The sequence below is a fragment of the Sylvia atricapilla genome, chromosome 6 (genome assembly GCF_009819655.1).
Source record: "Sylvia atricapilla isolate bSylAtr1 chromosome 6, bSylAtr1.pri, whole genome shotgun sequence".
NCBI classification, from domain to species: Eukaryota; Metazoa; Chordata; class Aves; order Passeriformes; family Sylviidae; genus Sylvia; species Sylvia atricapilla.
The window spans coordinates 36,278,613-36,292,405 of NC_089145.1; the positions used below are offsets into that span (position 1 = coordinate 36,278,613).

At 44.1% G+C, this 13,793-nt stretch overlaps 1 protein-coding gene across 1 annotated transcript; it reads left to right on the forward strand.

Annotated features, from left to right (window-relative positions):
* The first annotated feature begins 6,842 nt into the window (after positions 1 to 6,842).
* Positions 6,843 to 12,756, forward strand: TMX1 (thioredoxin related transmembrane protein 1). Its single transcript, XM_066321507.1, has 8 exons — positions 6,843 to 7,050; positions 7,140 to 7,255; positions 8,277 to 8,322; positions 8,911 to 9,039; positions 9,986 to 10,031; positions 10,111 to 10,212; positions 10,461 to 10,533; positions 10,925 to 12,756. The coding sequence occupies exons 1-8, from the start codon at positions 6,872 to 6,874 to the stop codon at positions 11,101 to 11,103; spliced, it is 870 nt and encodes a 289-aa protein (XP_066177604.1). The 5' UTR covers positions 6,843 to 6,871; the 3' UTR covers positions 11,104 to 12,756.
* The last annotated feature ends 1,037 nt before the right edge of the window (positions 12,757 to 13,793 follow it).

Sequence of the window (13,793 nt, forward strand, 5' to 3'; positions counted from 1 at the left end):
AACCAACCAATTTGATTTAAAATCCCTTTTTAAAACGAGGCAGCAGAGGGATTTCTGCCAGCAGCCAGCCAGCCTGGCTCTTTCTGAGGGCACAAACGCTTCCAGGGTTTTATTTGTGGCACTGCCTGGCACTGAGTTTGATCCCAGCAGTGAGGACATGGCTAGAAAGAGGTTGGCATCAATCCCCCAACAGAAGTAAATTGAATAGGGATGGAAAGAAAAGGAGGAGTGAAGTGACTCCCCATGAAGAGTACCTGGATGGCTGGGGATATGTGGAAAACCAGCCAATGCCTCTCTCCCCTTGTGACCTCAATATCCAGGAAGATAAACTAATGTAATCTAATCTGATCTAATAATCCAACAGAATCTTCCAGGAGGTCATGACCTGCCTCTCATCAGCATTAGCTGAGACGGTGAAGTAAAGAGTCTGCTATAGATTATGTCATCTGAAAGAATTATTTTTGCCTTCAAAAGCAACATCACTTCCTTCCCAGCTTCTCAGAAAAATCCCTCCAGCCTCAGGGACTGCAGTAAACACACAGGTTTGATCTTTGCTGCCTGCACAAGGCTGGGACTGGTCTGCAGGTGCCTGGGAATGCATCCATGTGGAGCACTGGCCACAATAAACACTTTCAGGTTCTTTTTCCAGCTTCTCAGGCTGGACAGGCTTCCTTTTCCATGGTGACAGGGAAATGCAAGGTGTGCTGACATCTCCCCTGCCTCGTGATTTTTAAGGACAGAAACTGGACCTAATTGGAATGTTTTATGGACTGTGGAGTTAAATATAGCTTTTTTTTTGCCTTGTCTGAATAAGGCCTGTGCTTGTATGGTCTGCTGGAGCTCCTAAATCAGCACAAAAAATACCTTCCCAGACCTTGCTCCTTCAAAAGTGACATTTTACAAGGAAACAACTTAAATATCATTTCCCCCTCCATGACTTTGGTCACCCTCAGGCAGATTCCTGTGCTGGCCTCAGGACACCAGGTTTCTAGTCACTAAAACACAGCAAAATGGGTTTCAATCAACACAGTATTTGCTGTCTCCCAGAACCAAGAGCAACTTCCAGGCTGGTGCAAACGGGTGTAAAACCAGCAGGTCAGAAGGCATTGACATCTGGACAAAGAAGGATTTGGAGGGCAGGAAATGGTCATTTTGATCTGGCTCTGCACGTGGGTTTGTGAGAGTTCCTGGCCCATGTTCTTTGCTCTGCACTCTCTGGTTTGTTCATATTTTGCAGCAAAATCTGCAGAGGAAATGCCAACACCTCAATTTCTGGCTGCCCAACATTTCCCACTGCAATCCCTGCTTCCAGTCTCTTCTCATCTCCCCGAGCTGAAATCTTGCCTGCTGATGTATTCCAGGCTGCCTCAGAACAAATATTCTGGAAGGTTTCTGCCAAAATCAGTTCAGCAGTTGGAGACTGGAGCTGGGGAAAGGAGGAGGTTTGCCTCATGCAATGCTAATTCTCCCCCGGGGTTCTCTGAGGTTGTCTCACTCTTCCTTGATTTTGATTGGAAGCTGGAAATTCGGTGGTTTGGCTGTTGCCTTTTCAAGGTGATGAACTGTGCGTGTAGGTGGGCTGGTGGGAAAACTGGGACTAAGGACCTGTGATCTGAACAGCAGCTGGAAAATGAAGTAGTTTTATGAAGCTGAACTCAGCTTTTGCCTCTGGTGGGACAGAAATTGTTTGTGAAGAGTTGAAAGAACAAAGTGATGGACCAGCCCCTGGGAAAATGAGTAATTCTGTATCCTGCACGGGGAAGGAGGTCAGCAGCACACAGGGGAGGGGGCTGAGGAGGAGCTTGCTTTTTAAATACATTCATATTGAATTCCCTTGGGAGGGGAATTCCTCCTGTTCACAGAGTCAGGCAGAGGTCTGAAGGAAAATAAGGACATCCCTTTGCTAATTATTTTTAAGGTGTGATGCATGTGCTGTGAGGGGAGAGCCAGAGGATGGCAGGATGCTGGGAGAGAAGTCAGGAGATGGGATGGAGGCTGGGGAAAGAGGGTTTGGAAAGAGAGGAGACCACAGGGACAGCTACTGGCACTGGGTCAGTTCTCAGCTGCTCCTCCCTAAAGTGCCAAACATGGAATTAGAAGAAAAGATTTGAGGAGTCCAAGGTGTCAGAGAAGAGAGCAGAGGGGTTTATGCAGGAGAAGCAATGAGAGCTGCTCAGCTCAGCCACCAGTCCTGGTTACAGTGACAGGATGGAAGTCTTGACCCCACATGTATGTCCCAATCCCAAACCAAATCCTACCTGGATGACCCCAGAGATGTCCCCAGCCCCAAAAGGCAAAGCAGAAGGGGAAGCTGAAGCTAACCAGGGCTTGCAGGAGAACAAGGGTTGAATCCTCAGGGGAGCAGAACCTCTTTGACACAGCATTTGATACAGAAAAAGAGATTAAATCTACTTTGGAACAGAGCACAGAAGAGTTAAAGCTAATGAATGAGACAATATTAATTGTCTGAAGCACAATCTGCTTGACTTCTGGTTTACAAAGATCTCTCCCTACTTTAGTTCCCATGGTAACTCCTGTGCAGAACCACACTTTTCCTAATCATCTCCATAGAGTTTAAAGCAATTTTGTAATCCAATCAAATGGGAAAGAGAGAATTTGTTTGGGCATTGAGGAAACTGCTGCCTAACGAGCACACAGTGATGGGGAGAGGCCACACTCACAATTACAACCTCAGAGAGACACTTAATTACTGAATAATTAGCAGTTACTGAGGTTTCTTAGCTCAGAGAGGATTTTGAGAATAATTCTGAGGTCTTCCAAGTGGTTTTCCAAAATGGGAAGCAGCAAACTGATTGTGTAAAGGCAGAGCTGAGGATGGGAAACTCTCTGCTCCCAAAAACCTGAACCCTTGAACACTGTGGGCCCTGTGAAACTTGGCTGAGGCAGCTCAGGTGCTGTGGAGCAGAAGGAATGGGGCTGTTGGATCGGAATGTGCTTTCCAAGAGGGATTTTTCCAAGCAGGAGGAGGAGATTCTGTTAATCCTTCCCAGATATGGACAGTGGGGAATGTTCACATGCACCAAGCCCAGTGTGGCTCTTGAGAAGTCACTGGCACCTCTGGGAGTTTCAGTCCAGGATGAACTATTTCCTGTGAAATACAGGATTTCACTGTGGGGAAAAAAAGGCATTAATGTATGGCTAGAGTTACTGGAATGAAATCCTGAGCCACAGAGAAATATGTCTTGACTTTTATTTTTTTAATGCTGATGCGGAGAAAACTGCTCTGAGTGGAATTCTAGATGTCAACTTTCCCAAAAGGATGAAGCCAGGGAACAGCTCACTCTAGCCTGGACAATTCATGAAATCCACAGACACTCGGTATTTTGTAACCCCAACCTTGCTCAAATTGTGGTTGTGTGCTGGTGTGACCACAAAAGCCCCTTCACCTTAGCAAAACCACCTAGAAAAAAATTACCCAGGATCAGTTTTTCTTCCTGCAGCACTACAAAATGCAGCTCCAGGTTTGGCTGGGACTTTTTGGGACAGCCTGGTTTCACCTTGGGCTTTAGGACAATGACTTCATGTCTCCTGCCTCACATGATCACACTCAGGGAAGCTCTCTGCATAATCTCTTGGCATTTCAGAAATGCAGGAGCTGTAAATGAGGTCACGGCTCTGATGCTGTACCTGATCCAGGGACTGCAGAGCTTGGAATCATCACCAGGCCAAGCCTCTGCTCTCTTCGAGTGGTCCTTCAAAAGGTCAGCCCCAGGTGGGCAAGTGCTGGGCTCCTGCAGCTCCTTCATCTGGTTTGGTGTTCAGCTCATCCTCAGGACGTATAAAGGTGCTTAAAAATAGAGAAAAATAAATAAATAAAATAAGGGAAAACAGAACTGCTTCAATTTGTTCCAATTAAAATATAAATGAATCAACATTCTGGAAAAAGAAACCCAGTATGTCAGTTTGTGTGCAATTTTTAAAAGCAGTTTTGAGCACTTAGAGAATAGAGTGAGCTTGTAGAATTTGTTCATTCATCTCTGTGGCTTTAGCTTTGGGAACAACATTGAGGCATTTGAGTGTTTGAGCATTTTTATTTTTATTTTCAGCTCAAAAGAAAGCAAAGCCCAAAGGGAGCTGAGTCTTTCCATTTCCACTCCTACCTGCAGCGTCTGATTTTATGAGGCACAGACATGATCAAGAAAAGAGGATTTCTTGATGACACAGGCTTCTCTTATTTCATCATCCTTCATCCTGTAACAAAACCCAACAGTTCTGTGGACAGGAGAATTTGTCCCAGAATGGTTTGAGTTGGAAACATCTCAAAATCACACCAACCACTTGCCATGGGCAGGGACACCTTCCACTAGACCAGGTTAAGATTTTCATAATTTTCCCTCTGTCAAACAATTATCTCGGCTTGTGCTTCTTCTTGTGCATCACTAGTGCGCACTCTAAATGGATAATTCTTTTCATGAAACTTAAAGACTCTCTGGTGGTGGTATTTCTGTAGCCCCAGCCTTGATGAATTTGTGGTTGTGTGTTGGTGGGAAGGTTTAAACTGATCAGAAAATCCCCTTTACCTTAGAAAAACAATCTAAGCCACGAGTTCTGGGATAAGGAAAAAAGCCTTTAAAGGTGATGGGGTGTCCCCAGCAGGAAATACAGATAATTTCTAAGAAAAAAGGATTTTCTTCCTTCACTCTTTCCCTTTAGAAGCAGCCTCAACTCTGCCTCTGTGTGGCAGCACTGAAAAAGAACATGGAAAAAAGAATGAAAGATGTATTTCTTTCTTAAGGTCAGTTGGTTATTAACTCTCTTTATCCTGCCATGAACCTTGAAAGATGAGGCAGCTATTTCTCCTGTCAGCCTGGGAGGACTGAGGGGAACAGGCTGGAGGGAGATGCCTCAAAGATAAGGTTAAGGCTTTCTTGTTCTCAAAACTTTACAAAGAAACAAGACCATGTCAATGTAATACTAAAAATAGAGATAAAAGTAATTCAGAGTAGTTATTACACTTGAAATAGTTCCTGGAACCAAGCAGAGGAGGTATGAAGTCATAATTTTCAGGGTCTTTCAAGCTGTTCCCATAGGGAGCTCGGTGTGCCTTTAAAGAAATCTTTTTATTTACAGTGGTAAATTTATTTACACATGGTTACACAACATGCTTTTATGCACTTACTCCTCAATGTATCTCAAATTATCAGGGATAATCACAGAAATCACAGAACTGTTTAGGTTGGAAAAGACCTTCAGGGTCATTGAGTCCAGTTGTTACCCAGAGACAGCTCTTTGCATTTCACCTGATTGCTGATGCAGAATGGAATATTCATGGATTTTCAATAACAAATTTCAAAAATTCAATTATGCCTAAAACAGCAGTCAGCAGAGTACTGCAAGCAGTGATTTATTCGTGAGTGCTGAATCAATGAATAACAAGTCCTTAATAATGCCTGTTCTCCTACAGAGAGGAACATACACATTGTACTATAGAAAAGTTGGCAAAATAAGAGAAAATTAAAAAAAAAAAAAAACACACAAATGCTGATTTATTTTTTTTTTCCTGCACTGCTCAATGGCTGCCAAGGCTCTGAACTGTGGGATATGAAATAATGGCAAAGGGACAGGCAAAGATTTATCCAGGCAGGAAAGGGAAGGTGACATTATCACAGGAGCCGGGGAATGTTTTGTGTAAAAGAAAGTATGTGCATATGGAAAAAGATGTTCCTTCCCTGGAAATGCTTCAAGTGGTGAGAGACAGGAGTGAGTTGATGTGGGATTTGTCTGCTTGTTAACACTGACCTTCTCCCTGACTTCTGCTTGAGAATTAAGCACTCAGGTGCTGTTACTTTCTGCCATAAGTAAGGATCACAGAATCATGGAATGGTTTTGGTTGGAAGGGGCACTAAGACCCACACAGTTCCACCCCCTGCCATGGGCAGGGACAATTCCCAGTATCTCAGGCTGCTCCAAGCCCCAGTGTCCAACCTGGCCTTGGACACTGCCAGGGATCCAGGGGCAGCCACAGCCAATCTGGGCAGCAGCAAGGGCAAGCTGTGGCTGCCCTTATCCCAAGACACACAGGCTGGATGGAGAAAGGACTGAGAGCAGCCTGTGCAGAAAGATCAGGGGTGATGGTTAATGAAAAACTCAACATGAGCCAGCAGTGTGTGCTCCCAGCCCAGAAACTTCTTAATTTGAGAAGGACACTGAGGGGCTGGAGAGTGTGCAGAGAAGGGAACAGAGCTGGAGAAGGGTCTGGAGCACCAGGAGAGGCTGAGGGAGCTGGGAAAGGGGCTGAGCCTGGAGAAAAGGAGGCTCAGGGGGGATGTTGTGACTCTGCACAAGTCCCTGACAGGAGGGGACAGCCGGGGAGTCGGGCTCTGCTCCCAGGGAACAGGGACAGGAGGAGAGGGAACGGCCTCAGGCTGGGCCAGAGAGGGTTTAGGTTGGATATGAGGAAGAATTTCTTCACAGGGAGGGTTGTCGAGCATTAGGAGGGGTTGATCAGGGAATGGTGGAATTCCTATGCCTGAATGTGATACTGAGTGCTCTGGGCTGGGTGACAAGGTGGGGAGCGGGCACAGCTTGGACTCAGTGACCTCAGAGACCTTGTCCAACCTCGATGATTCTGTGCTAAGCAGTAATGGGTGCAAATCGAAAGAAGGCAAATTTGTGATATAGGGAAGAAACCTTTTCCTGTGAGGGTGGTGAGGCCCTTGCACAACTCGCCCAACCAGCCGTGGCCGCCTCACCCCTTGAATCGTCCAAAGCCAGGCTGGACCCGTCTCGGAACAACCCTCTTCTAGGCGCGCCTTGCCCATAGCAAGGGGCGGAAAGAGCCGGGATTTAAAATCCCTCCCAGGGCTCCCCGCCGCCGCCGCCCCGCGCTGCCCTGAGGGCGGGCCCGGCCATGACGCGGCGGGAAGGCGGAAAGGGGCGGGCCAAGATGGCGGCGCCGCCGAGGGCCGCGCTCTGCGCTGTGCTGTGCCTGGCGCTGGCGGCCGCCGCCCGGGGCAGGCCGAGCCCCGTGAAGGTGCTGTCGGACGGCATGTGGCGGGAGCTGCTGCAGGACGAGTGGATGGTGGAGTTGTGAGTGGGGAGAGGCGCGTTGGGGCTGCCCGAGGGGGGATGTGTGTGAGGGGTGTGTGTGTGGTGACAGCGCTGTGCTGCTCCCACAGCTACGCGCCCTGGTGTCCCGCCTGCGAGAACCTGCAGCCCGAGTGGGAGAAGTTCGCCGAGTGGGGAGAGGACCTGGGGGTGAACGTGGCCAAAGTGGATGTGACGGAGCAGCCGGGTGAGAGGGGCTGGAAAGGGCTCCTGAACCCCCAGCGATCTGGGGAGCTGAGGGGTTTGGGGATGCTCATCTCCGGCGTGTGCTTGCGGGAGACAAACGGAAATTAATGAGAGTAATAAAAGTGTTTTATTCGTCTCTACCAAACGCACATTGCTGGGTGACTAAACGCCCTAATCTTGCTTAATAGAATCCCAGAATGTTTTGGTTGGGAGGGACCTTGAAGATCATCCCATTCCAACCCCTACGACAACTTCCACTATCACAGATTTCTCCAAGCCCTGTCCAATCTGCCCTTGAACATTTCCAGGGATCCAGGGGCAGCCACAGCTTCTCTGGGAACTTGTGCCAGGTTTCACACTGGAACCTCCAGCTTTCCTCACAAGGAGGAGACTGTCAGATAGCAGATAAAATAAACATAATAGTATAAATAGAATAATTAAAATGGATAGACTATAAGAGATAAAAGGAATTAGAGGATTTTCTCCAGAGCATGATTTCAAGGAGATTTTTTTGCCATACTTTTTAAGCAAAATCCAAAGATTCAGCCTTGCCATTCCAGTCCCACCTTTGGTTGATAGAAGGGAGTGCGAGCAGTCTGCTCTCCCTCTCCTGAGACTTTTTTGTCTGTGTGGGATTTGTAAACGTGGCCTTTGCCATGCTGATCTCTTCTCCAGAGTCACTTTTGAAACTTGCCTCACCTGGATTATTTTCTTCAGGGTTTCTGGAGGCTGCAGATCATGTGTGCAAAGGAGAGCGTCTCCCTCTGAAGAGCTCCAGCCAAGACAGTCCAATAGAGCAGTTATCCCTGGGTATCTCATTTTCCCCATGGATAAACTTCCTTGCTCTTGGTCCAGACACTTCTAGTTTTTTTTTTTAGTGTGTGCTGCTTTGACATGCACAAGGTTGTTCTGGATTGCATCGAAAGATTGATACCTCTGCTGGCTGCTGTATTTTGGGGTGTTAAAACATTTCTTGCCTCTTTTTTTCCATAAAAATACTCTAAAAATAACTTTTCTTACAGGATTGAGTGGACGATTTATCATCACTGCCCTCCCTACCATCTATCAGTAAGTATGCAGGGCAGCAGTGGTTTTTTGGGGTGAGAATGGGTATTTTTTCCTCTTTTTTTTTGGGACAAATAAATGAGATTTATTATGCTCTTTAAGAATAGGAGCTGCTTTTCACTGACACAGCCACTGTCTCACCCTCTGTGACCTTGTGCTGCTGGATGATTTCTTTTCCTTTCCCTTCAGGCCTTATTTATTCTGCCTTTTCATGGGTGTTTCTGTTTTGCAATCGTTTCTAGGTTGATCTTCAGTGCAGGTGTGTGGCAAGGGCTTTAGGAAGATCATTATCTTCCTTTTTTTTTTTTTTTTTTTTTTTTTTTTTTTTTTTTTTTTTTTTATGGAATCACAGCCTAAAGCTAGCCAAGGTATTCATGGAGGCAGTGTTCTGGAAATAACTTGGAGTTAGTCCAGGTGTTTGGAAAATATTTATTAGAGGCAATATCAGCTAAAAAAAAAAAACCTCTGGAAAAGTGAATTTGTAAAAATAGACCAAGTGATGAGAGGGGCTTTGTTGGATGGAAAAAAATGCTGTGATTGGTGCTTGGGTCATATAAAATAAAGGATTTTGTTGGTGTTGTTGTTTTACAGCTGCAAAGATGGAGAGTTCAGGAGATACCAGGGAGCCAGGACTAAAGCTGCCTTCATTAATTTCATCAGTGACGAGGAATGGAAATCCATTGAACCTGTGTCCTCTTGGTTTGGTCCTTCCTCTTTCCTGTAAGTTTTGGGTTGGTTTTTGTAAGAATTTGTTCTCAAATGTCCTGAGGTGTGTCCTGCTCCCTGTTCCCAGCTCTGTGTGGGCAGGAGCTGTGTGAACATGGTGGGTGGGTGGGTGGGTGTCCTAATTCTTCCTCAGCTGTGGGAGGGTTGTCACCATAGCAGAGGTGACCTGAGCATTGTCACCATAGCAGAGGTGACCTGAGCATTGTCACCATAATAGCAGAGATGTCCCCAGCAAGGTTTACTTTAAGGCTTGAAGAGGTTGCTGGTGACTGCATTGTTTCCTAAACTCTTGTAGGTTTAGGAAACAAAACTCTTTAGTTTTTTGCTGACCCTTGAAGTTGTTTGGTTTCTGTGGTACTGAGGTAGTTCTGCCCAGCTAAATCCTAGGAATTTTCTTCCACTGTTTGGAGGGGTCTACAAGGAAATCACAGAGGGATTCTCCATCAGGAACTGACAGGAAAAAGGGGAAGGGGTTCAAACTGTCAGAAGGGAATTTAGGTTTGATATATGGATGTAATTCCTGGCTGTGAGGGTGGTTCTCTTACAAAGTATTACCCCACACCAAGGAATGTGTGAGACTGGGTATTAAATTAGCATTAACAAGTTCTCTATTATTTTCTCAATTCAAACACCAAGCTTAAGTGTCTGAAGATATCTCAGCTCTTAAAACCTGATTTTGTTTTAATAGCTAATTTTTTTTTTCATTTTAATACAACCTCCTGATGCTACTTTCTTAATATCTTGATTGGAGTTCCAGCTGGTGTCTCACAGACCATTGAACATATAGAACAGAAAAGTAACTTGAAATTCACATGTCAGCAGATGCAAGTTAAAGAAATTTGGGAATTTATAGCTGTCTGTGTATGAGCTGAGGTTGTTTCACACAGATTTGAGGGTGATTTTGAAGTGTTCTCAGTTCCTCTTCTCTGGTTTTTTTCAGGATGAGCAGCATGTCGGCGTTGTTCAAGTTGTCCATGTGGATCAGGGTATTTGCTTACATCTCCGTTTTATCCTCAGCATGAAATTCAGCTCTTGCTGAAATGATTTTCTTGTCCTTTATTCCAGCATGGCCATGGCTACTTAACAGAAAACCTTGGAATACCAGTCTGGGGCTCCTATGCTGTTTTTGGATTGGCAACTCTGTTCTTAGGAATGGTCCTGGGGCTTGTAAGTGAAGTCCTTGGGGCTGATTGTGACTTTGTTATACTTGTGCTGCCTCCACCTCGGTTTTGGGGTACCGTGAGCTGGAACACAGGGAGGAGGAGCAGGATGGAACCCCCATAATCCAGGGGCAAGTGGTCACACCAAGTGTGGGGCTGGATGGGTGTGAATGGTTAGACTTGGTCTTAAAAATCTTTTCAAGCATAAATGATTCCAATATTTGAGAGTTTCATCTTGGGTTGCTTTGGTTTCAGATGATGGTGTTCCTGGCAGACTGCATCTGCCCCTCCAAAAGGCAAAGACCCCCACAGCTCCAGCCTCAGTCAAGTAAGCCCACAGCAAACTTCTCATTCAGTGAAGTTGTTTGATAAATCTCATTTATAGAAAATATTAAAGAAATCCTGGTGTCTGCAGGATGTGGGATGGAGTGTAGAACTTTGCATTTGGGATTGATGCCTCACCCTTAGGGTTTATAGTGGGTTGGGATTTTCTATTTAGTAAAGCTGGGGTGTTTTTAAAACTGGTTCTAGGGATAGAAATTTTTTTTTTTCTTAGAAAAGAGAGCATTTTCATACCTGCAAGACATGGAATTCCACATGGGCAGGGAGAGAAAATTGAGTGGAGATCTCAGTGTTGCTGTGCTTGCCTGTGAGGTTAAAAAAAAGTGAATTTTACTTGGGAATGGTATTTATTTGTGTATTTTTCCTTTCTCCTTGAGGGAAACAAGGTCCAGAGTCAGCTCATCTGCTGAAGAACAGGTATGAAGAGCAAGAAGCAGATGAGGGAGATATCTCAGATGATGAAGCAGAGGGTAAGGAGGGGAGCAAGAGAGACTCATCACCGAGTGGTGTCCGGCAGCGCCCTGTGCCCAGTGCTGCTCCCCTGGAGAAATCTTAGCTGCATTTGCATCAGGATTAGCGCTTGGCTCAGCCACTCAGAGGGAGATCAATGTCAAATCCTTCAGCTTGAAGAGAAGAATGACTCCTGGCTTGGTAATGTTGCTGCATTTCATGAATTCGGAGGGAATAATAATTATTAAAAAAAAATTAAAAAGAAAAAAAAAAAAAGGCATCAGGTATTCCAAAGGAAAACTTGCTGTTGCAAATGGCTGGAACTTCTCCTGTCTGTGTGCAGAGAAGTGCCAAGGAATAGTTGCTGTGGCTTCTGGAATGATTTGTTCCCTAGGGATTATTTGGAAGAGAATGTAAACCAGAGTCATTCTTGCATTAGGGAGCATTAGCAAGGAAAATGCACTCACCTGGTTGTTGGTGGAACCTCCCAAAAGGCTTCCCTGTTGTTATACTGTTCTTCAGTATAAATCTCTCTAGCTGTGCCCTGAAGAAATGCTGAGGGAAAAAGTTCCTTTAGTTATGGAACTAAAATTCCTTTAGTTTAGGCTTTTTACACGACAAAAACTGCTTTTTGCTATGACAATGAGTGCTACAAACCCCTCCCAACCCTTTTTTCTTACAAAGAGCTGATGGAACTTAGCACAAGCACTCTGCAGTGGGATCCTCTGGCTGACCAGAAACCTGCTGCTTGCATCGATTTCTTCCACAAAAAGGCTGTAGAAAACTCTGTGAGCTTCTTGGCAAAGTAGTTTTTTCTCTAGGAACAAGTGACAAGCAGCACCTTGAAGTCTTGTCTGTCTCTGTGACTCCACGTGGGAATAGTTTACATGCAGAGTTCTCTGTGCAAATCCTCTCCATTCCTCCTCCTGGATGCCAGCAGGACTCTGCTTGTTTTTAATCCATCATTTCTTAGTCAAATCTTGCTGCAAATCCCTGTAGGCTGTACCTGGCCTGAAGTTAAAATAACTCCTTTCTATTTCTTTTACACAACTCATTTTTTTTTCCCTCCACAAAACCATTTTGGAACATTAAACCTGACTCTTTTTCTTAAAAAAAAAAATAGTTTACTCTTGTCTGTATGCTGTTTGTTTTCACTCTGTGAAATAAAAAGAATGCACATGCCCATTGGACCAGTGTTGTAAAGAGTTTTCCATATTCCTTTAATTAAATTCCAAAGTTTTTGCAACTGAAGGATGAGCCTAATACTGAGTAAGGTTAGAGTTTTTTTACAAGCCTGTTTATGATTTTTTTTGTTTGTTTGTTTAGCTTTATGGAGTTTTAGGTTTTATTTGTAGTTATTTAGGGGCTTTTTAGTGTTTAGTTTTTTATTTGTAGTTATTTAGTGATTTTTTTTAATTGTTCATCTGACTTCTTCCCTCTTTTTTTTTTTTTTTTTTTTTTTTTTTTTTTTTTTTTTTTTTTTGCCTCTCTATTGGTGCTCTGGAATAACTTGACTTCAGTACTGTGTGTTAGAAAGATAAATTGGTGTTTGAAGGAGTCTTTTTGGCTAAAATCTGAGTGTCCTTGTCCTTTTTTTCAAGATAAAGCCTCTCCTGTTTTGGAATGAAGACCACTCTGTGCCAGTATTGCCTTTAAGGTGTTGGTTTTGTGGAATTGCCTTAAATTCTCTAGAAGTTTCCATCTATTAGCCTTGTCACTGGTAAATAAAGCAATAAATAAATACTGAGGAGAAGTAGTAGCACTGTCTTGGATCAGTGATTTTTTTTCAGTTTGGAGAGGGCTTGAGAAGACAGAAATGTTGTAGCTGGTAGGAAGAATTGTTGAATTGTTTGAAAAGCTGAACTCTGCTCACTCCACTTGGGATATATTTAAATGTAGCTTTTCTAAGTGCAGAGGTTTCTAATTTTTCAGTTACAACCAAACTTGGTGCAGTATAGAGAGGACACCCTGCTGACTTCTGCCTAACTTTCCATTTAAAAAAAAAAACCACCCAACCCTTTCTTTGTCGTGCTGGACTTGTGGGCTCCTGCTTTAAGAATTCCAGCATTAATTCACTTTTTTTCTCTGCCTGCTGCTCACTTCTCCCTGCCTTAGGCACAGAACCAAATCCCAAACCTGCCTCGTAGGGGAGACTGTTCCCAGCTGGAATCTAGCCCCTGTATGTAACTCCTGCTTGGATTATCCATAGGCAGCCTGTGCTGATCTCTGCTAATCTCACCCTTCATATTTTGCATAATATTATGGGTTTGTCCTGTGAATATTTAAGTTCCTTGATTTATTTTTTGTTGAAAAAAAAAGAAAAAAATCTCTATTCCAAAGATGTTTACTGAGGTTGAGCGATGTAAGCTGAGTGTAAGAGCCTGTCCTTTGTGTGTCTTGATGTTGCTTGAGTATCAATTTTGTAAAAAAAACACACTGCCCTTTCCATATCATCTGGACCAGGCCTGTTTCATTCCAGAAAGAGTTAATGACCTGTAACATTAATTTTGTTTTTTCCAAGAGTCTTTAAGTAAAAAATAACCACCAGCTTTGGATTCCTGTGTTTGTGTCATTTTTTATTTTTTGGTTAGGTTCTTGCTGCTTAATGATGAAACAGCTGCTTCCATGGATAAAAATTGTCACCCTGAAGCTAAAAAAATGGGCTTTTTTGAAAAGTCAGGTTTGAATAATAATTCAAAGTAAAGCTGCACTGAGTGACTTTTAGTCAAGACTGGTTCAAATACCTCATTTTGGTAGATGGTTCCAATGGTTTGGGAAGGAGCTTTCACTCATGCC